At 45.9% G+C, this 24,222-nt stretch overlaps 1 protein-coding gene and 1 non-coding gene across 2 annotated transcripts; one reads left to right on the forward strand and one right to left on the reverse strand.

The window, feature by feature from the left end:
- The first annotated feature begins 137 nt into the window (after window positions 1-137).
- Window positions 138-24,222, forward strand: LOC140394217 (uncharacterized). Its single transcript, XM_072481223.1, has 5 exons — window positions 138-327; window positions 3,112-3,686; window positions 7,482-7,560; window positions 8,024-8,122; window positions 22,881-24,222. Exons 1-5 carry the CDS (start codon window positions 221-223, stop codon window positions 23,458-23,460), a joined length of 1,440 nt encoding a protein of 479 aa, XP_072337324.1. The 5' UTR covers window positions 138-220; the 3' UTR covers window positions 23,461-24,222.
- LOC140408076 (U2 spliceosomal RNA) lies at window positions 19,057-19,243 on the reverse strand. Its single transcript, XR_011940011.1, has one exon. It is a non-coding gene; the product is annotated as a U2 spliceosomal RNA (small nuclear RNA).

Genomic DNA, 24,222 nt, shown 5'->3' on the forward strand with positions numbered 1-24,222 from the left:
TCTCACTGCTATTGGACAGGTGTTTCTGACTGACAGTGAGGTGATCCAACCAGTCAGTGCAGGTGTGAACCCTGGTTGGACCGAAGCTTATCTTTGTTCCCATTGGATGAATGGGTATCATGATTGACAGCGGAACAGTTCAATCAGCAACCCCGTAAGGGTGGGGCGCGCGGGGTTCGAACGGGCCGGGTTGCCGGCCGGCCTCAATGTCGGGAGGACGATGTGGAGGCGGTTGGAGCAAGATGGCGGCACCGAACACCAGGCTTGTACCTCACGGCAAAGCAACAGCCTCAAACAAGTGGAGGTGGAGACCGCCTTCCAGGAATTGTAAGAGTCCCTTCGTATATTTTATAGCTGCGCGCCGGTTAAATAATTCGCAATGTTTCGTTATGCCGAGCTGCCGAAGAGAGCAATTTCAGGGCGGTTACGGAATTGGGTATTTGCCAAGTGTTCAAGCTGCTGCAGGGAGGCCAAGTGAAATGGAGAAACAGAGGCTTTCTTTACAAATCATTCTCCGGGTCTTCGTGCAGCTGCCATGCGAAAATGGAAATAAACTCTTCGGCCAGGCGTTTTTTTTTCAACCGTTCCTTGGCGTGACATTTCCTGGGGGACTCGGGGACCATCACCTCACTCCGCTAAAACGCCATGCGGGAGACCGAGGTGGATCATCCACTTGGCACTCGGCTGAAGATTATTTCCTTATCTTTTGCACAGGTGTGCTGGACTCTTCCATCTTTGAGGATGGAAATATTTGCCGAGCCTCCTCTGGTGAGCTGTTTAATTGTCCATTCACGGCTGGATGTGGCAGTACAGAGCTTAGATCTGATGTCCTTTGTGGAATTGCTTAGCTCTGTCTATTACATGCTATTTGGCACATGTAGTCCTGTGTTGCAATTCATTTTTAGGTAGGCCTGGTGTTGCACCTTGCATGCTCCTGCACGCTCTCCTGCACTATTCATTGAACCAGGGTTGATCCCCTGCCTTGGTGATAGTGATGTGGAGATGCCAGCGTTGGACTGGGGTGAGCACAGTAAGAAGTCTTACATCAGGTTAAAGTCCAACAGGTTTGTTTCGATGTCACTAGCTTTCGGAGCGCTGCTCCTTCCTCCTCCTTTCGCCTGAGGAAGGACATCGAAAGTGACATCGAAACAAACCCGTTGGTGATAATGGTAGAGTTGGCGATATGCTGGGCCATGAGCATGCTGATTGTGGTTTAGTACAATGCTGCTGATGGGCCACAGCACCTCAAAGATTTGTTGTGTTGCAAAATGTTTAATCTTTTTCATCAGGTGAAAACAAGTTTAACATTTCTGCAAGTAAACCCAACTGGATTGATTTTCTAACTTGGAACAGAAAATGCTGGGAAAACTCAGCAGATCTGGCAGCTTTTGTGGGGAGAGAAACAGTTCATGTTTCAAGTCCATGTGCCTTTTCTTCAGAGCTCTATTTTCTGTTTATTTCAGATTTCCAACATCGATAATATTTTTGTTTTAATTTTTGTATTGATTTCCCTTTTGTTTTTATCGAACCCAGTTGTATTTGTAGCCCAAATCTTACATTTATTTGCCCTTTTTGAAATTTAGAAAAACATAAGACTTGTGTCAATCCAGTGAGCAAATTACAGCAACAACATTCTGTTCAATTCCTGGGCCACACATCACTATTAGATGTTATGCATACAAGGTCACACTTCCTTCTTTGGAATAGTTGAGTTTGCTTAAGGAGTGTCCTTGTTGAGTACAAGATAAATAATTGGGTTTTGATGTTCATTATCCATTCACTTGTCTTAGATCTATTATCATCATATTTCAGCTATTTATGTACAATTCTGGAAGTCAGTTTGATTCAGATTATTGAATATCTATAGACTGACTTTTGAAGAAATTTCTCGAAAAGCGATTTGACTGGCTGTATTCCTGAACTACAAACATGATATTGGTCTCACTGCTTTATGTACCATGGAGATCCAGTGTATTAATTGGCTTTATTCCGCTCTGCACTCTTTCAGTTTGAATTTAAGCACCATTGGAAATATCTTTGTCGCATCAGTTAGTAATGTGAGCCAGCAAAAAAAAAAAAATTATAAATGAAAACCGGACAATGATCTTGTTTTTAAAAAAAATATTTTTATTCTCTCTGACGTTTCCTCCCAAATTTACACCCAACAATAAACAATAATCAGTAACGAATGTAATGTCAATCACCATATCAATAACAACGATCCCATCCTCCCAGCAAACCCCAGACATGAGCCTGCATGTTAACATAAACATGACAAAAAGGAATCAGGAATTCCCCATCGCCACCATTAACACAGATGTGTGCTAGGTTGGGACTGATACAGACCCCCCCCCCCCCCCCCCCCCCCCCAAATGTTCGATGTGATCCAATTCTCGAAAGTCCATAATGAATAATGGCCATGAATTGTAGAATCCCCTCCACCCTTCCCCCTCCGTTCAAATTTGACCTTTTCAAGCATTAAGAATTCCAGCAGGTCCCCCCGCCACGCCAGGACACGGTGGAGAAGTTGATCTCCACCCGAACAGGATCCGCCTCCGGGCGATCAACGAGGCGAAGGCGACAACATCTGCCTCTGCCCATTTCCAACCCCAGCTGATCCGACACCCCGAACATGGCCTCCCGAGGGCCCCGAGTCCAGTTTCATGTGCACCACTTTAGAAATTACCCTAAACACCTCCTTCCAGTAATCCAGCTTTAGACAGGGCCAAAACATATGAACGTGGTTTGCGGGGCCACCCCGCAACGTTCACACACCTTCTACCCCCTCAAAGAGACAGCTCATCCTCGCCCTTGTAGGGTGTGCTCTATACGCCACCTTCAGCTGTATCAGTCCCAACCTAGCACACGAGGTGGAGACGTTAACCCCCGTAGCACCTCACACCAGAACCTTTCCATACCCTCTCCCAACTCTTCCTCCCATTTTGCTTTGATCCCTTCCAGTGGTGTCTTCTCTTCCAAAATAGCCCCATAAACCGCTGCCACTACCCCCTTCTCCAGTCCCCCTGTCGTCAATAATCTTGAGTTATTCATTTTTTTGGTTCCCCATCTTGAGAAATGTGTGCCTCATTTACTCTATTACTTGTGTTACAGGTATAGTTCTTTGCTTGGTAACAAAGAAAAAGTTCAAAAATCAGCACCAACAGACAAGCATTGTGCTCACACCAAGCCACGTGCAGATTTGTACAACCTCCTAGCATTGGGCAATGTCCCAAAAAGTAACCTAATAAATGCCCCTCGGGATGTCCTTAAAACGGGGTGTTCCATCCTATCTGAGCATGTACTGCTGAGGAATAGCAGCAGTGGCCCAGCCATCACTAGCATCAACAGCACTGAAGCTGAAACTTCAAAGCCTCCCACCAAAAGACCCAATCTGAAATGTACCACGTTTCCAGGGAAGGCAGAAGAAAACTTAAAGTCAGACACGGAGTGTCCGTTCTTTGCTCGAAAGCAACCAATTCTCCGAGCAGTGGGATCAAGTTGCAAAAACAATGAGAATGGAGAAGACATTTTTCAATTATCCGATGATGATGATATCTCGACAAACTCTGGAGAGGATTGCAGAGAAACAGTCACCTGTGAGGCCTGTTCAGAGATGTTTTGGAAAGTAATAAATAAAAAGGAAACGAAGAAAAAGGGATGCCCATCAGGCAAGAAACAACCTTATGGTAAGATGGTGCACTTACACAATCATTCCTTAATGCTGACTGTACACCATGTACAGTGTATGTGTGTCCTGGTATAAGCAACATTTGTACCATGGGTGAAATTTGCTGATCATTTTTCTCCATTGTTTCATTAGTGAGAGAGCCTGATATCAGTTTGGGTGAGAAACACTGATTTAAAAAGTTCTCTTGTATCCGTTTTAGGAATTATTTGTCTTTTACATGTTTACTAACGCAGTCTATGTCGTGATTCAGTTGTAGAAAACTTTATTCCCAGGAAGATCTCGTGTCCAACATTTAGGAAATGGTGCACAACTTGCTTTACATTGAAATTTTCAGTAACTTCATTGCAGTGTTAATTAATGTAAGCCTACTTGTAACACTAAAAGATTTTAATTATTATTACAAAATATAAGTTGACCTTTCAGTCACAAGAAAAATTTTAGAATTGTCATTCCTTATAGAATCAGAGTGGAAAAAATTGCAGGGCGAATGGGCAAAGGTCAGTAGATTGGCATGAGGTGAATTGCCCTGTCAAGAGGGCCAGCACACAATATGAATAATGGCCTCCTATGCTGTAACCATCGTAGAATGCTGGCAACACTCAGGAGGTCCAGCAACATCTGGAGAGAGAAGCAGAGTTAATGTTCCAGGCTGATGAGCCATCCTCCAAACAGCTCTGAACCATTGACTCTCTCTCTCTCTCTCTCTCTCTCTCTCTCTCTACAAGTTGCTTTCAGACCTGCTGAGTGTTCCAACATTGTTTTGTTTTCATTTCAGGTTTTCAACATCCACAGTATTTTACTATCGTATTTGCATGAGGGTATAGAAGAATAATTAGTGTTACCCTAGTGTTATAAATGGCAATCAAAAATCAAGTTTAGAAAACTCCAAAAGGTGAAAATGGCTGCTCTTGACATCAAGATACCATTTGATCGAGTATGGCATCAAGGAGCCCAAATAAAACTGGAATCGGGGATAACTCGCTACTGGTTGGAGCGATACTTGACACAAAGGAAGATGGTTGTGGTAGTTGAAGGTCAATCATCTCGGCTCCAGGATATAATTGCAGGAGTTCCTCAGGGTAGTGTCCTAAGCCCAACCGTCTTCCACTGCTTCATCAATGACCTCCGTTACATCATAAGGTCAGAAGTAGGGCTGTTCACTGATGACTGCATGATGTTCACCATTCGCAACTCCTCAGATACCAAAGCAATCCATGTCCGGATGCAGCAGGAAGACCTGGATAATATTCAAACTTGGGCTGACAATTGGCAAGTAACATTCGTGCCACAGAAGTGTCAGGTAATGACCATCTCGAACAAGAGAGGATCTAACATTGCCCCATGACATTCAATGGCATTACCATCACTAAATCACCCACAGTCAACATCCTGGCGGTTACTATTGACCAGAAACTGAACTGGACGAGCCATGTAAATACTGTGGCTACAAGAGCTGGTCAAAGGTGCACTGCAGGAACTCAATAAGGTTCCTTAGGCAGCACCTTCCATACCCACAACCATTATCATTAGATCTAGAAGGACAAGGGCAGCAGATATCTGGGAACACCACCACCTGGAGGTTTCCCTCCAAGTCACTCACCACTCTGACTTGGAAATATATCACTATTCCTTTACTGTCCCTGGGTCAAAATGTGGGAACTGTATCTCTAACAGAAGAATGTGTGTACCTACAGCACAGGGATTGCAGCAGTTCAAGCAGGTGACAGCTCACCACCACGTTCTCCAGGGCAACTAGAGATGGGCAATAAATGCTGACCTAGTCAGGGATGCCTACATCCCATGAATGAATTTTTAAAAATGAGAATTTTCTCCTTTCACTTATTTTTAATAAACCATTTCAATGAGGTATTTTTGGCATTACAAACAACAGTATAAAAACAATGTACAAAGAGCAAGAAACATAGTGCAATCATCGACTCCCATCCCGCCAAGACCCGCCTAATTGACTCCCTATTCTACACTACCCTAATCCACCCCCCTGCTGACTATTAATTCTCCGTGAAGAAGTCGATGAATGGTTGCCACCTCCGGGCGAACCCTAACAGTGACCCCCTCAAATCAAACTTAATCTTCTCTCGGCTGAGAAAGCTTGCCATGTCAGTCAGCCAGGTCCCCGACTTCGGGGGCTTTGAGTCCCTCCAAGCTAGCAGTATCCATCTCCGGGCTACCAGGGAAACAAAGGCCAGAACATCTGCCTCTTTCTCCTGGATTCCCGCGTCTTGCGACACCCCAAGCATCGCCACCTCTGGACTCATTGCCATCCTTGTTTTCAAATCTCTGGACATGACGTCCGCAAACCCCGGCCAGTATCCCCTATTCTTCTTTCACTTCTAAATATGCATTTATAAGTAAATTACTCGGTTGGAAAATAAATGTTTAAATGTTCTGGTGGTATTTATTGCAGTAACTTGGTTAGATACTGACTGGTATTCTGAATGAGAAGGGGGAATATTGTGCTTGGACATAAAGAATCAAAATAAAACAAAGGAACAGCATATGTTGGAAATCTGAAAGTGCTGGGAGTACTCAACTGCCCTGACAGCATCTGGAGAGAGAAATAGTTAGTCTGGCACTTGGACAAATGCTTTGACTATTTACTACAGCTATGACCACTCCTTTTGCCTTTGGTTCCATTATTTTGTTTATCATTTAGTTTCTCCTGCTCTATTCCAGAACTTCCCTTTGGTTTTTTTCTCCCCCTCCTGCCTTTCAATAGTACATAACATCACACTTCTACCTGAATCAGTTGTGAAGAAGTCATATTTGATTCAAAGCATTAATTTTCTTTTTTCACTCTCCGCAGATGCACTCTGCCCCACTTATTTCCAACATAAAACAAAGCATCACTGTTCAATGAAAATCATAGAATTTACAGTGCCGAAGGAAGCCATTCGGCCCATTGAGTCTGCACCGAACCTTGGAAAGAGCACCCCACGCCTCTACCCTATCCCAGTAACCCCACTTAACCTTTTTGGACACTGAGGGCAATTTAGCATGGCCAATCCACCTAACCTGCACATCTTTGGACTGTGGGAGGAAACCCACGCAGACACACTGAGAACGTGCAGACTCCGCACAGACCGTGAATCAATACTGGTACCCTGGAGCTGTGAAGCAACTGTGCTAACCACTGTGCTGCCCTTTGACACATTGCGAGAAGTAAATTTAATTTTCATGATCTTGATTTAAATTGATGGCAGATCTCTCAGATTAGGGAGAGAGGATGGTGCTTTCTGCACATCTGGCCTCTCACAGGACCCTGATGTTTTTTTTTAAATTGTTTTTCCGCTGATGGTCATGCCTTCAGCTGCTTGTGTCCTAAGCTTCAGAGTTCCCTCCCTGTAACACAATTTCTATTCAAAGAGCTCCTGAAAAGCTGCCCCTCTTCTGGCCTAATATCTCTTAAACAGCTGAATATGAAATGTTGGTTTGGTAGCCCTCCTGTGAAGTGCCTTGGCAAGTTTGATTATGTTAAAGGTTCTGTGGAGATACAAGTTGCAGTTGGTGTTTTGTTTTGCAACCTGAAGGGTAGGATTAAAATTAAATGTCTTAACGTGGTAAGAAGTGAGGCTTCGGTGCTGTGACATGGAACATGGGTGATATGCACAATCAATGGATATTGACATTTAGTTTTTCCATATGTTAGCGATTCAGAAACTTCCCAATGAATATGCCTGACACTATTGGGTAACAATTGTCTGTATTTAAATTGAGCACAGCCTGGACTGAAACTGCTTTTTTTTAACTAAATTTTTATATGGATTTTTTTCAGATCCGACCTCTTTATCATGTGACCAATGGGTCTTGAAAAAACCTTTGTTGCCTAGAAGTCATCAACAGAAACTTAGACGGTACTGTAAATTGTGGTATATAAGTCAACCCGGCGTATAAAATGGCCCTGGTTTCCGCCCCCAAAAATCATGTTTTTACATATAGTCTGTGACCTCACTAACTACTTTTCAGCCACAGCATGCTATACTTGCACTGGTAATAAAGCTCAATTTTGCACCCAACAAATACATGTTTTACTTATTCCCTGTATCTTATAACTTAGTCCATGGGTGCCTGTGTTTATGTTTGATTAGTTTTTTACTGCCCTTCCTGTCTTCCCCCACAATTTCTCCTAAATTCAAGTTTTTCCAATCCATCGTTCTTTGTTAGAACCACATTAAGTCAGCGTTTGTATTTGCACCGTGCATCAATTCAGTTCATATATTGGTCTGTTTTTTGTTCTTTTTCCATTTGTGGTGGAATTGACTTTATTCAGATAGAGTTTGATGTATGTGCTAAATCGACTTGTGGTTCTAATTGCAGTGAAATCTCTTATCTGAAGAACTGGATTGGTACATCTGCTCTAGAAGTTACTAGAAAATGGATTCCACAGTGTTCCCGGCCTCATGTGTTTCTGCAGAGGTAAACATTGTCTTTCTCCCCAAGAGCAGTTCTGTCTTATGTGCAAAACGAGTTTTTACTAACAAACTTAAGTCAGTCTTCCTTTCCCCTCCCTATCCAACAAATGTTCATGACTCTGAATTATATTGAACCAGACAGGATGCTGTATTTCAATTAAACCCCTACACTTTTAATAGTTTTTAATCTGGTTTGGAAGATGCATAATCCAATAAAACTTGGTCTGAATTCTACATCAAGTTGGTGCCTCTTTGGAAGAAATTGAAAACAATGGTGTTCAAAAATCAAGACTAGGGGGGGTCACCTGATATGAGTGCGGGAGTACTGGCTCTACTAGTTTTAAAAAATATATATTTTATCCTAATGCACGTTCCATATTCTTTCGTTGGAATATGTATGTTGGAATATGTGTCTTGTATCCTGGTCGGAGTTCGGTGACGAGGAGCCGAGTTGAATCGGAGTAAATCCTTGTTTGCTTGAGGCGGCTGGGGTGGGGCCCAGCTTGCAGTGACCGTTTTGCCGATGAATGGGCCTATGCCTCGGCAGTGCCGTCGACATGAAGATGATGGCTGCCATTGCAAATAATTATCTGGATGATGATCTTGGCTCCGTGGTGCAGGTTTTTGGTGCTCACTTTGATGAACTGCGAAATATCCTTGGGAGAATGGTGGAGCAGAGATGGAAATGCTGGTATTTGATGCAGCAATTTCCCTGGCGGGAGCCTGCCTTCAGTTCGTAGACATCCTGCATGGTGTGTCGTCTATCCTGACCGACTCAGGAAATAGGTGCCCTGTCTCTTGCGAGATGTTGAAGGCAAGTTCCCAATCGAGTTTGAACATCGACTGCTGCTTTAGCCATCTTGATTTGGAGGCTGTATGCATTGGGTTCGACGAAGCACATTGATGGAGTTGAAGGTGCTTTGTTCGATGAAATTTGAGAGATCCTGGGGATTGTTCGATGATCCTGTCATAGCTTTGACCTTTCCAAGCGACATAGATGGTTTTCCTGGGTCGATCAATAATCCAGGACTTTGCCCCCTTGTGATTATTCTTGTTTTTTTTCCTAGCAGGGGTGGTCGAGGTGTGAGCACGAGGGTGAAGGTTGTATTATCTTGTTTTAGCAAAAATCATTTGAGTTGGTGATGCATGGTTTGTGCACTGTCTTGCTCCTTTTTTATGTGCTGTAATCCTTGCAGTTATGAAAAGGGAGCACATTTTACACACCCCTTATTGCATTTATAATGAATATGAGTGGAGCCACGGGGTGGTGGGTGGATGGTTGGTGTGGAGCTGGGTGGTAGGGTTAATTAAGTCCTCACTAGGGTTGAAGAAAGCCCCCAGTTAGAACTAATTGTGTCTGTTTTTTTTACTTTGCTTTTTTTTTTTGTTACTTTGAATTTTGAGAATCCGTGCTCGACTCTTTCGAAGGCCCGGGCAGATCATGTATCCTGGAGATGACTGGGTTCCTTATGATCCTTCCTTGTGGTTGGTGTTTTTGGTTTTTTTTAAGAGCTATTAGAGTAGGGATGCATGCTGGGGTGGGGTTGGTTAATCCTTGCTCAATTTGTTGAAGTGAGAGCCTGTATACTGGGCCTTTACGTTGTTGGAGCCCTTCGGCCTCGGGGTGGGCTTGATGGGGGAGTTAGGCCCCTCCTCCAAGTGGTCTTGTACAGTAGTTTCCTGAGTGTCCTCTTCATTATGGTTGTGTCTTCCATGGAGAGCAGTGTCTTTGTCTCTGTTGAGGTAATGCTGTCGTGTCCCTGAGTATCCTCTTTACACTGGCATACAGTGCTGGTCTGTGGCTAGAATACCTGGGCTAGATCCTTTTGGGGGGGGGGGGGGTGGTGTTCTCCACCTGGGTGAGCACTGTACTGTTATAAACCCTTGTTTGATTCAGTGAGTTGTGGGGGGGGGAGTTTAGTTTATTGTTCCAGGTGGGAGAGGAGGGTGAATCAGATTATTTTCATTGGTGGAGTCTCTGATTGAGGTTGGTGTGGTTTTTCTAGTATTAGTGGGGTTGGTCCACTAACCTGAGTGTGGGTTGGTGAGCTGCAGGGTCAGCTGGGTGGTAGATCTTTATCCTGGGTGTAATGACTCTTGTGTCAGTGTGCTGGTCGAGGCTAGGTATTATAATGTTTGTTTAAAAAAGAAATAATTTTTATTAAAGTTTTCACAAAGTGTAAAAGGAACCCAATAGAATTGAATACAAAACAAAACTACCCAGTGCCCCCCTTCCCCCATACATAAATAAATATTAACACCTGCCGAAACACTTAGCAAACATAGCAAATATATACACCCCCACAGATCCCCCAGTATAGACAAACAAAAATAAATAAAATAGAACCCCCCCCCCCCCCCCCCCTCCCCCCAGCTGCTGCTGCTGACCATTGTCTATTGTTCTGCCAGGAAGTCCAAAAACGGTTGCCACCGCTTGAAGAACCCTTGCACTGATCCCCTCAAGGCAAATTTCACCCTCTCCAATTTAATAAACCCCGCCATATCGTTGATCCAGGATTCCACGCTTGGGGGTGGAATCCTTCCACTGAAGAAGAATCCTTCGCCGGGCTACCAGGGACACACAGGCCAGAATACCGGCCTCTTTCGCCTCCTGCACTCCCGGCTTCTCTGCAACCACAAATATTGCGAGCCCCCAGCCCGGTTTGACCCTGGATCCTATCACCCTCGACACCGTCCTCGCTACACCCTTCCAAAATTCCTCCAGCGATGGGCATGTCCAGAACATATGGGTGTGGTTTGCTGGGCTCCCTGAGCACCTAACACACCTGTCCTCACCCCCAAAAAACTGGCTCATCCTTGTCCCGGTCATGTGTGCCCTGTGCAGCACCTTAAACTGTATGAGGCTGAGCCTCGCGCATGAACAGGAAGAGTTCACCCTCCCTAGGGCATCTGCCCACATGCCCTCCTCGATCTCCTCCCCCAACTCCTCCTCCCACTTACCTTTCAGCACCTCCACCGAGGCCGCCTCCTCCTGCATCACCTGGTATGTTGCCGAGATCCTCCCCTCTCCAACCCATGCCCCCAAGAGCACCCTGTCCTGTACCGTGCGTGGCAGCAGCAGCGGGAATTCCACCACTTGGTGCCTGGCAAACGCCCTTACCTCTAGATACCGAAAGGCGTTTCCCGGGGGGAGCCCGTACTTCTCCTCCAGCTCATCCCAGGCTCGCGAACTTCCCATCCGCAACCAGGTCCCCCAACCTTCTTATCCCTGCCCTGTACCACCCCGAAAACCTTCCATCTATTCTCCCTGGGACAAACCAGTGGTTCCCCCCCGTATCGGGGTCCACACAGAGGCCCCCAATTCCCCCCTGTGCCGCCTCCATTGCCCCAAAGGTTTGAGGGCAGTCGCCACCACCGGGATCATGGTATATCTCATTGGAGTGAGCGGCAGCGGCGCCGTTGCCAGCGCCTCCAGACTCGCACCCTCAAGACGCCATCTCCAGCCTCTTCCACGCCGCACCTCCCCCTCCATCACCCACTTGCGCACCATCACCGCATTGGCGGCCCAGTAGTACCCACGGAGTTTGGGCAGCGCAGGCCCCCCCCCACCCACCCCATCCCTATTCCGTTCCAGGAACACCCTTCTCACCCTCTGAGTCCCTCGCGCCCACACCAACCCCGTTATGCTCCTATTGACCTGCCTAAAGAAGGCCTTCAGGATCAGGATGGGGAGGCACTGGAACAGGAACAAAATCTTGGAGCACCGTCATCTTGACTGACTGCACCCTACCCGCCAGGGACAGTGGCAACGTGTCCCACCTCTTAAACGCCTCTTCCATTTGCTCCACCAGCCTCGTGAAATTAAGTCTATGCAAGCCCCCCCCCCCAGCTCCTGGCCACCTGGACCCCCAAATACCTGAAGCTCCTCTCCGCCCTTTTTAGTGGGAGCTCGCCAATCCCCCTCTCCTGGTCCCTTGGTGAACCACAAACAACTCGCTCTTCCCCATGTTGAGCTTGTACCCTGAGGATCCTCACTACCTCCGGCATTCCCCCCACCGGGTCCGCCACATATAGCAGCAAGTCGTCCGCATAGAGCGATACCCTATGCTCCTCCCCACCCCACACCAGCCCCCTCCAGTTCCTCGACTCCCTCAGTGCCATAGTCAGGGGTTCAATTGCCAGCGTGAAGAGCAGGGGGACAAGGGACACCCCTGCCTCATCCTCAATGCAACCAAAAGTACTCAGACCTCCTCTCGTTCGTGGCCACACTCGCCATCGGGACCTCGTACAACAGCCTAACCCACTGACGAACCCCTCCCCAAACCCGAACCTCTTCGGCACCTCCCACAAGTACCCCCACTCTACCCTATCGAAGGCCTTCTCAGCGTCCATCGCCGCCACTATCTCCGCCTCCCGCTCCTTGCTGGCATCATAACGTTCAGAAGCCTCCGCACATTCGCGTTCAACTGCCTCCCCTTCACAAACCACGTCTGGTCTTCGTGGATGACCTGCGGGGCACAATCCTCAATTCTCGTGGCTAAGACGTTCGCCAGCACCGTTGCATCTACATTTAACAATGAAATCGGCCTGTAAGACCCACACTGCAGGGGATCCTTGTCCCGCTTCAGGATCAAGGAGATCAGTGCCCGGGACATCGTTTGGGCAACGCCCCCCCCCCCCTTGCATCATTGAAGGTCCTAACCAGCAGCGGGCCCAGCAGGTCCACATATTTTTTGTAACATTCGACCGGGAAACCGTCCGGCCCCAGTGTCTACCTCGCCTGCATGCTCCCTATACCTTTGGCCAGCTCCTCCAACTCAATCGGGGCCCCTAATCCCGTCACCAGTTCCTCCTCCATCTTCGGGAACTTCAGTTGGTCCAGAAAGCGGCCCATCCCTCCCTCCCTCCTCCAGTGGGGACTCGGACCAATACAGTTCCACAGAAAAGTCCTGAAGACCCCATTGATGCCAACCCCACTCCGCACCACCCCAACCCCCATCCTTAACTCCCCCAATCTCCCTAGCTGCGTCCTGCTTCCAAAGCTGATGCGCCAGCATCCCGACTTGCTTTTTCCCCATATTCATAAATCGTCCCCTGGTCCTTCCTCCGCTGCGCCTCCGCCTTCCTGGTGGTCAACAGGTCGAATTCGGCCTGGAGGCTACGCCTCTCCCTCAACAGTCCCTCCTCTGGCACCTCCGCATACCTCCTGTCTACCCTCACCATCTCCCCCACCAGTCTCTCCCTCTGCTCTCTCCTCTCCTTGTGGGCCTAATGGAGATCAGCTCTCCCCGAACCACCGCCTTCAGCCCTCCCCGACCATCCCCTCAGACCTCCCCGTTATTGTTGGCCTCCAGGTATGTCTCTATGCTTCTTCGGACCCGCTCGCTCACCTCTTCGTCCGCCAACAGCCCCACCTCCAAGCGCCACACGGGCGCTGGTCCCTTTCCTCCCCCAGCTCTCGGTCTACCCAATGCAGGGCGTGATCCGAAATGGCTATCGCCGAGTACTCTGTATCCTCTACTCTCGCTATCAGCGCCCTGCTCAGAACAAAAAAGTCGATCCGGGAATAGGCCTTATGAACGTGCAAGAAGAATGAAAATTCCCTAGCCCCTGGCCTTGCAAATCTCCAAGGGTCCACCCCTCCCATCTGGTCCACAAACCCCCTCAGCACTTTAGCCACTGCCGGCCTCCTATCCGCCCTAGAACTGGAGCGATCCAGTGCCGGATCCAACACAGTGTTAAAGTCGTGTGTGTCGTCCCCCCCCCCCCCCCATTATCAGGCTCCCCACTTCCAAGTCTGGGATCCGACCCAACATGCGCCACATAAACCCCGCATTGTCCCAGTTCGGGGCATACATGTTGACCAGCACCACCCTTTCCCCTGGCAGCTTACCACTTACCATTACGTACCTGCCGCCGCCATTGTCTGTCACAATGCTCGACGCCTCGAACGACACCCTCGTTCCCACCAAGATCGCCCCCCCCCCCCCCCCCCCGATTTTTGGCATCCAGCCCCGAATGAAACACCTGGCCTACCCACCCTTTCCTCAATCTTGCCTGGTCTGCCACCTTCAGGTGTGTCTCTAGAGCATGACCACATCTGCCTTCAGCCCCTTCAGGTGCGCGAACACCCGGGCCCGCTTAACCGTTCAGCCCCCTTACGTTCCAGGTTATCAGCCAGATCAGGGGGCTACCCGCCACCCTCCCCTGCCGACTACCCATAACCCCTCCTCGGCCGGCCACATGCCCGCGCCCCACGCCCGGCCTGTTCCCCACGGCGGCACAACCCCTGTCCCAACCCCCTCTACTCACTCTAGCTCCCCCTTGACCATACCAAGCAGCAACCCGGTTCCCCCCCAGCTAGGATCCCTCCTAGCTGCATTGCTCCCCCATTGCACTCCTGCAAGTCAGCTGACTCCTGCTGACCGCTCCCGCTCCCCCTTCGACTCCTCCCATTATGGGACTTCCCCTCCCCCTCCATTACCCACTAGCAGGCTCTCCGCCCCCCCCCCCCCTTTCCATCCCAAGCGTGGGGGAAAACCCGTGCTTCCCTGGCCCCGCCCCCTCCAGCCCGGGAAAAAGCCCGCGCTTTCCACCTGCCCGCCCCCCCCCCCCCCCCCCTGCCTCTGTCGCAGCTCCTTTTACTGGCCCAGTCCCCTCACCCCCGACCCGGGCCTCCCCCTCCCCCGCGGGGCAGGTATTACCATCTCTGATCAGATCCCAACCTTTGCTAGGATACCGGACAAGAACCCCAATCACTTTTTTAATTTGTAAAACTGTGAGGAAAGGATACTTCGCTCCAGGAGTGGTTCTATGCCCAAATAAGGATATGGTACATTAAAACAAACTTTGTTATTAACACCGTATTGAACAAACTTTAACAACACAGAAAATTACCTGTTATACAATGCTTAACAATGAAATGAAACACTTTAACTCCTAACTACTACTACCTTTATCACCAAGCAAAAGCCATCACGGGTCAAATCCCAATTTTAAATAAAGTTAGCAAATACAGGATTACTTTCCTATCTTTGGATAGGAAGATCTTTTGAGAGACGGCTTGAAGAAAGAGAAATTCTACCAATCAGCCTGCAGATTCCTGTCTGTATCAGACTACTGCTCAAACTGACAGCCTTTTGCAGAAGCTGCTATTCAGCTCACACCTTCCAGGCACACTTACTCAAAACTGACTGACAGACCTGGCTCCTCACATTACTGCATCATCTTAATCCCATGATCTAATTACTTAAGTTTAAACACATTGCCTCTAATTGTCTACTCCCCAGAAATCATAAAAAACAGTAGGCCCTTCCTTGTAAACATAAGCATGGCTTGAAAGAATGATTTCACTTTTACAGTATCTTAATTGCACTTTCTGCAACAAGTGTCTGTCTGTCTTTTAAACCAAGAATTTAAAAAACATTACTGCAGCAAATATATACACATCTAACCCAGGCTTTTAAAACCATTACTGCACCAGATACATATAATGTATATACCAATGTTTTGCACTTGTGTCACCGGTCCGGTGCTGTGGTTGGTATCCTGTTGCCCCTTTATGCTTGGGATGTCTCATCTCAAAGGCACTTCTTGGGGACGTCTCCAGAGGCTGTGTTTTTCTATTGATGTGTTTAAATATTCCTGGTTGAATGATTCTTTGCTGCACGAGGGCCTGGGGTTGAGCCAAGTCCTGTACTATGGTTAGGACATTACCCTGAATGAGTTTTTTCTCTCCTTCATTTATGGGTGTACGCCAAAGGAATACTGACCCTTGTTTTTTGGGGGGGTTTTCTGGTCCTCTTTTATCCTGTAACTTTCTGCTTCTAGTAGTTCTCCTTTTTTTTTTAACCTAGATTTGATTAGTTTGTTGAGAGGCACTGACAGTACTGACCACTATCTGAATCTATAGCTGCTGGTCCTCTCTGTATAAATGTGAAATGAGGATAATTCTGTTCTGTGCCTGAGGTTTGGGTTATGTTGCTTTGTGTGGAATATGTGTAACATTCTTTTAGAACTGTTCTGTTGTATTCTTCCTTTTTTATGGCGGGCGTAAAGAATCTGTGATTTGTTTGTGCATGGAAGGGGGCGGTTGTGTTATGCCATTGGCACCCCTGGGGTTGCCATGGATAAATCCTTGAACACCAGGGCTAACAGAAAGAGAAACCATTGCGGGTGAATCCATGGCTATGGCTAAATAGATATTATCGGAACCATCTTGAGCTTCCAGTCTACGAAGACTCCTAGGTTCCACTCCGCTTCGTTTTTTACTATTTCAACAATATTTGTGGAATATCTACTTTGCCTATTTTGCATTCCTATTTGTGCTATCTTGATCTTAAATCATAGATTTCCTACAGTGCAGAAGGAGGCCACTTGGCCCATCGAGTCCAATTGACCCTATGAAAGAGCACTCCACCTGAGCCCATGCCCCCATCCTATTCCTGTAACCCAGTAACTCCACCTAACCGTAACCTTTTGGACACTAAGGGGTAATTCAGCATGGCCAAACCACCTAACCTGCATGTCTTTGGACTGTGGGAGGAAACCGGAGCACCTAGAGGTGGGAACGTGCAGACTCCGTACAGCCAGTGACCCAGCGGGGAATCAAACCTGGGACCCTGGTGCTGTGAAGTCACTGTGCTTTTTGTCTTTGGTTTCTCTGCCTTCCACTTTTCCCTTCACTGTCTTTTGTTTCTGTCCCCATCTTATTTCCCTCTGATTTCCTGCATTGGTTCCCATCCCTCTGCCACATGACCTTAAACCCTCCCCAACAGCACGAGCACTAGTCCCCCTAGGACATTGGTTCTGGTCCTGCCCGGGTGCAGACCATCCAGTTTGTACTGGTTCCAATGTCCCAGGAATTTGAATCCTCCCTCTTGTACCATGCCCCAAGCCACGTATTCATTGTGGCTATCTGCCATTCTTTCACTGGTAGCACTCCTGAGATTTGAGATCATGCTTTTTAGTTTAATTCCCAACTCCCTAAATTCAGCTTGTCGGACCTCATCCTGTTTTTACCTATATCGTTGGTTCCTGTGTGCACCACAACAGCTGGCTGTTTCCCCCTCCCCCTCCAGAATGCCCTGCAGCAGCTCCGAGACATCCTTGACCCTTGCACCAGGGAGGCAACACACCATTCTGGAGTCTCATTTGTGGCCTCCGAAACGCCTGTCTATTCACCATACAATTGAATCCCCTATCACTATCACTCTGCTACTCTTTTTCCTGTCCTCTGTGCAACAGAGCCAGCCATGGTACCATGAACCTCATTGCTACCGCCTTCTCCTGGTGAGCCATCTCTCACCTTCCTACTCTCCCTCTTTCTAGTGGTAACCCATTCCCTATATTCCTCAGTCATTTTTATTTGCAGTGTGACCAATTTACTGAACATGCTATCTATGATTTCCTCAGCATCGTGGATGCTCCAAAATTAATCCACCTGCAGCTCCAGAGCTGTCAAGTGGTTTGACAGGAGCTGCAGTTGGATACACTTCCTGCACAAGGAGTCTGGGACACTGGTAGTGTCCCTGAATTTCCACATACAGGAGCATGATACGAGTCTGGAGTCTCTTGCCATGACTTAACCCTCAAGTTAACTTTACAACAAGCCAAGAGAAAATAAAAATAAAAACTGCTTACCAGTCACCATCCAATCACTTACTTGCAAGCTTTGATGTCACAATTCGATTTCTTCCTTGCAACTGTAATCAGGTTCCCAGTACCTTCTAGGTAAAACAAATTTTCGAGCAGCGCCTCAATCTTTCTCTCTCCTTTTTGCTTTGTTTAGAGGAGCAAAGGGTAGGAACGGTAATGTACTATTTGGGGCTTGCCATTCCTTGAACCAAGTTTTTCTGCAATCGGTGTGGTGACTGTGCTGACTGCTCTCAGAATGCACGTCGATGATGTCTCTGCTGCCCACTGCTGGTTCTTCTGCTATCCACAGTACAGTCGTAGTGACTGAGATGACTTCTCCTAGAATCCTCGTTCTGCCACCTCTGCTAGATGATCGTTGCCGTCCTTCTAGTGTCTCGACATCTACAGTGCTGTTAGGAAGGGGGATTACTGTTCTATCTAAACTTAATACAAACTCTCAGAACACCACCTCACCGTCCTAATAGGCACTTTACAGCCTTAACATTAAGGTTAACACTTTAGAACTTAGCCATTTTCTCATACAGCCGGTCAGGGAGGATGATTGCACCAGAGCCACTGGGAATGGAGGTGGTGTGGACTGGTGCTAGGGGTAGGGTATTTCCGATCAATACCCTTCCCAGGGGTGTGCTGTTGACCGCGATCTTTTCTCCAGTCAATTGATAGACACAACTTTATATTTAAATCAAATCATGTCCGAGAAAAAATATTTAAAAACTTAAAATACTTACAACTGCTACAAGACTGAGTCTCTTACACTCTCATCTGTAAATAGTTTTAAATCTAGCACTATAAGTTTACAAGCAGAGATTTTAATTTACTAATAATATAATAGACCTGTAGAGGCATCGCTACCCATCGCACAAGGGGGGGGGGGGGGGTGAAACCTGACTGTCTTCAAGCTGGAGGCTTCTTCCTTCTAGTGTTGCTCCTAACGGTTTCACTGATAATTGTCTCTCCTTATACAGATCATGCTGCCAGTCACATGCTCACTGGGCAGCACGAATCAATCACTGTCTTTTGAGTCACGAATGTTCAGAGTCATGACTCACTCAGGTCATAATTATCTCTGGAACACTATACACAGGGGTCTGTGTTTAATTACTGTCAGCCCAAAGCATAGCAACAGCCATTTTCCAATCAGCTCCTGGACCTTGAGCTGATAACTATCCCCTTTGAGGCCAGGGGCCTTCTGCTGTCCTGCATCCTGTTGTTGAAACTGCATTCCCAGAAAGCCTCTGATTTCTTTAATATCTTTGTTACTTGACCACATTTCCCATCGGGCTAGTGTCTCTTGCAACTTGGCCATATATTTTTTTAATTACTTTTTCTGAGTTACAAAGCCAGGGCTCAAATGAGGACAGGGCAAACCCTTAATCCAGCTCCTTGCCTGCTCCAAAAACCATTTCAAATTGAATCCAATTCATGATCCCCACGAGACATACCAGATCTGAGCCAAAAGGCAGAGCAGATACTACACTTGATCTTAGCCAAAAGGCCGGGAAGCGATGCAACTTGGCCGTATTTCCCAGTAGCCCTAGGGCTAGAGCTCCATAATTCAGGGATCTGTCTACCCTTCTCTACCAAATTCCTGAACCACAGCAACCCTCCCCTTCCTTACCATTAACCAGTTGAACCAACTCTGGATCTATCTTTTGTTTCTTTGCCTATCCCATTCCCACAATCTGTATTAATATAGCTTATTTAATGTAATAAAACATTCCAAAGTGCTTCACAACATTGAAGCAATGTATGACACCAAACCAGATAAAAAGATATTAGGTCAGGCAACCAAAGTATGTTCAGAGGTTTGAAGAAGTGTCTTAAAGGAAGAAAGCAAGGTAGTGAGGTGTCCGGAAGGAATTCGAGATTAGGGCAGTAATGAGCAATCTCGGCTACTAAGTGGGCCTCCATCTCAGTGGGCTGCAAGATTGAAATCGGGTTTATTGACTCCATGAATAAAATTGAATACGTCTGATACGCACCAAGTTCTAGAAAATGCAAAATAATTTATATGTTAATGGAGCGGTCAACAACTTCAGATGGGAAAAATCTAAATAAATGTTTCTACTTTGGACACAAGAGGGAATGCACGGCTCTCAATGTTGTGAGCAATTGGCGCACACCTCCCTTCACTTGCCGTTGCTTTACATGCGTATCACTTCAGTCATACCAGAAAGAAAAAAACTAAGTGGATGGAAATCAAGTCGAATGTGGCAATCCTGCAGGTGGGCACCGGCAAGAAAATGTCTCATGGCCCACATTTAGAACCCGGTTAGGCCGCAGGTTGCCCATCGCTGATTTAGCGCCACAGCCATGAATGGTGGAGTGGTTAAACTCTGGGTGGGTACGAGGCTGAAATTAGATGTGCAGAGATCTTGGGTTGTGGAGGTATTTGGGGAAAAAATATGAGAATTTTAAAATCAAGGCATTGTTTGACTGGGAACCCATGTTGGTCAGCGAGCACAAGGGTGATGGGTGACTGGGACTTGTGGCAAATTAAGGCAGCAAAGGTGAATGACCTCAAAATTATGGAGGGTGGAATCTGAGAAACTAGGGCCAATAGGGTTTTTTTTTGACGGATGATGGCAGATTTAAAAGGGGCAACCCCTGAAGAGCGAACTATCAACATTATCAACTACCAAACATGGAGTATATTAGAATTGGTAGTCAGCAGTTTAATGGGATTTGGGTTGAGGGAGCAGCAAGTAGGTCCCATGGACAAGATGGGAAAGGTTAACTGGGGAGATGTGTGAGTAACTAGTGAATGATGGGGGGGGGGGGGGGGGCGGGGAAAGAGGAGGAAACATGGTCTGGTGAGTTAATGAAAGGGAGAGTTGTGGCAGAGGTAGCTGATTGAATGTTCTTGATATTTGTGATAAAGGTCAATAGGTACTTACTGTTGTGAGGTAAGGGTGGAGGAGATGAGGTTGTAGTGGAGTAGGTTGGGGGTCATCTTTGCAGGATAGTTTTTGGAGGTCACCAATTTGGGGAATAAGTTGAATTTTAAGACCATAAGACATAGGAGTGGAAGTAAGGCCATTTGGCCCATCGAGTCCACTCCACCATTCAATCATGGCTGATTTCAACTCCATTTACCCGCTCTCTCTCCATAGCCCTTAATTCCTCGAGAAATCAAGAATATCAACTTCTGTCTTAAAGACACTCAACATCCCAGCCTCCACCGCCCTCTGTGGCAATGAATTCCACAGACCCACCACTCTCTGGCTGAAGAAATTTCTCATCTCTGTTCTAAAGTGACTCCCTTTTATTCTAAGGCTGTGCCCCCGGGTCCCAGTCTCCCCTGCTAATGGAAACAACTTCCCTACGTCCACCCTATCTAAGCCATTCATTATCTTGTAAGTTTCTATTAGATCTCCCCTCAACCTCCAATGAATATAATCCCAGGATCCTCAGACGTTCATCGTATGTTAGGCCTACCATTCCTGGGATCATCCATGTGAATCTCCGCTGGACCCGCTCCAGTGCCAGAATTAATCCTTCCTGAGGTGTGGGGCCCAAAATTGCTCACAGTATTCTAAATGGGGCCTAACTAATGCTTTATAAAGCTTCAGAAGTACATCCCTGCTTTTATATTCCAAGCCTCTTGAGATGAATGACAACATTGCATTTGCTTTCTTAATTACGGACTCAACCTGCAAGTTTACCTTTAGAGAATCCTGGACTAGGACTCCCAAGTCCCTTTGCACTTCAGCATTATGAATTTTGTCACCGTTTAGAAAATAGTCCATGCCTCTATTCTTTTTTCCAAAGTGCAAGACCTCGCACTTGCCCACGTTGAATTTCATCAGCCATTTCTTGGACCACTCTCCTAAACTGTCTAAATCTTTCTGCAGCCTCCCCACCTCCATACTACCTGCCCCTCCACCTATCTTTGTATCATCGGCAAACTTAGCCAGAATGCCCCCAGTCCCGTCATCTAGATCGTTAATATATAAAGAGAACAGCTGTGGCCCCAACACTGAACCCTGCGGGACACCACTCGTCACCGGTTGCCATTCCGAAAAAGAACCTTTTATCCCAACTTTCTGCCTGACAGCCAATCGTCAATCCATGTTAGTACCTTGCCTCGAATACCATGGGCCCTTATTTTACTCAGCAGTCTCCCGTGAGGCACCTTATCAAAGGCCTTTTGGAAGTCAAGATAGATAACATCCATTGGCTCTCCTTGGTCTAACCTATTTGTTATCTCTTCAAAGAACTCTAACAGGTTTGTCAGGCACGACATACCCTTACTAAATCCATGCTGACTTGTCCTAATCTGACCCTGCACTTCCAAGAATTTAGAAATCTCATCCTTAACAATGGATTCTAGAATCTTTTGGCACTGAACTGTGCCATAATAATCAAGAATTTGATTGAGTATTTAATGCTTGTAGTAGATTTGAAAAGTGGCAAATATATTCCACAGCATTTCACCTTGATAACTACAGAATTAATCCTAAAAAGGGGAAAAATTGAGTCATGTTTTCCAGATTATCTCCACTTATGTCAGACAGGAATCAATCCATTACTTAACCATACTAAAGTGCTAAATACTACCTTAATGAAATTCTTTCAAATGACTTCAAATTTTTTTTAAAATCCAGTTTAAAAACTAATTGCATGCTCCTTTGGTAAACAGTTCAATTGTCTGCAAAAAAACTGAAGTGCAATTGTGGTGCCAAGCACAAATAATAGATGTTTAAGTTATGTTCAAATAATTACTCCTCACTGCAGTTTGACCATTGTGATGTGCTCCTGGTATATATCTCCCACAAGTCCCAAAAGATGTGCTGTTAGGACATTCTGAATTGTCCCTCTCTACCCAAACAGGTGCTGGAATGTGGCGACTAGGGGCTTTTCACAGTAACTTCATTGCAGTGTTTAAGCCTACTTGTGACACTAATAAAGATTATTAAGGAGATATTTTCATAGTTGAGTTGCAGCTCAAGATTTATATTCTGGTAACCATAGATGCAAAGTTGTAAAATCACATGGGATTGTTTTAATTCAGCTTCCAACGTATAACAATATCTATTTGTCATTTGGACAACCTTGTTTCTGAGGCTATAATTTGACTTGTTTTTATATATTACAGAGACCTTTGTTTTGGATTAAATTAAGTTATGCTATTTTATCCGCAGGAATCTACGATCTTGTAGGCGAAAAGTGGATGAATTTCTGGCCGAACATAGTAAAAAACAGCCTAAAAAGACGAGAAAAAGGTCAAGAAAGAAAGAGCTCTTTGTTTTCAAGCTTCCTGAAACTCTTGCACCTTCCATTGTAATCTCAGATAATGAAGATTCTGAAATGAAGATCAGTACTGTTAAAAGGAAACTAACCTCAGCTGTCCTGAGCAGAGAAGAGAGGACAAAAAAGGGCAGCTGTGATTTCTCAGATGAAAGTGGGTTTTACAGCTCTGACAGCAAATCAGTGCAGTGTAAGAGTGGTAACTGTACCAACCCTGCATTTAATTCCACACATTTGAATTTTAGTCCAGGAAAAACAGTGCCTGCCTTTTCAATTTCACCTTCATTATGCTCTGAAAATAAGTGTTCTCCAAATGAAAAAGCAAAAACGTGGGAAGCAACGCAAAGAAACATAAATTCTAGAATCACTCCCAGTTCTTTTGGTTGGTTAAAACCTGGCGGTTTTACGTCTATGATTGCTAAGCTGAAGGCTAGATCTTCGACTTCATCAGGCAGTGTTGTCAAAGAGACATGACTTGCCATTTCCTTTCAAACTTCCAATGATTCACTACAACTGTTCTATTCTCACATGCACTTGTGTATGCACTTTGTGTAAAACTAATGCAGTTTGTTTGTTGAAATATTTGTCATTGTCATTATTTTAATTTGAGAATTTGACTAATGTTTAGATTAAACAGCAGTAATTAACATTGCTTTCTTTTTTATCCCATCAACATTCCTTTTCAATTGACTGCCTTCAAATAGAACAAGACCATTGTGGTGTGTAGTAAATTTAATTTACAAGCTAGTGTTGTAGCCAAGTTGCAATCATGGGTAAAGGCTTGACTGACTTTCTAAATGACCCCAAAATTAGAAGCTAAGTGTAGCCCATTGACGAACATCCAGTTCCCACGTCAGATGACGAGTTACAGCTCCTGTATCAAGACTTTTCCTAGTTTGATGGAATATACTTTGAAGTTTTAAAAAAGATTGTTCGAATGTTGATCCAAGATAGCATGCAAATTCTTTGATTTGTTTACCTGGCTCTTACAATTAACTTGGTAAGTAGAATCTGATTGTCAAAAGTCAGTAATTCAATTTTGGCAATTGAATAATTATTTTAAAATCCCATGTTGCTATAAGGGATATTCTGAGAAAAAGCTTTGTACCTGGTATGCTCTGCAGTCTTGATGGCATGAATTGCACAGCTATCATGTCACATTCTGTAAATCTGAACTTGATTGGTAATATTTAGTACCTAAATGCTTTTGAATAAAATATGCTTTTTGGTTTTGTA

Source organism: Scyliorhinus torazame, chromosome 2 (assembly GCF_047496885.1).
Source record: "Scyliorhinus torazame isolate Kashiwa2021f chromosome 2, sScyTor2.1, whole genome shotgun sequence".
In the NCBI taxonomy this organism is placed as follows: Eukaryota; Metazoa; Chordata; class Chondrichthyes; order Carcharhiniformes; family Scyliorhinidae; genus Scyliorhinus; species Scyliorhinus torazame.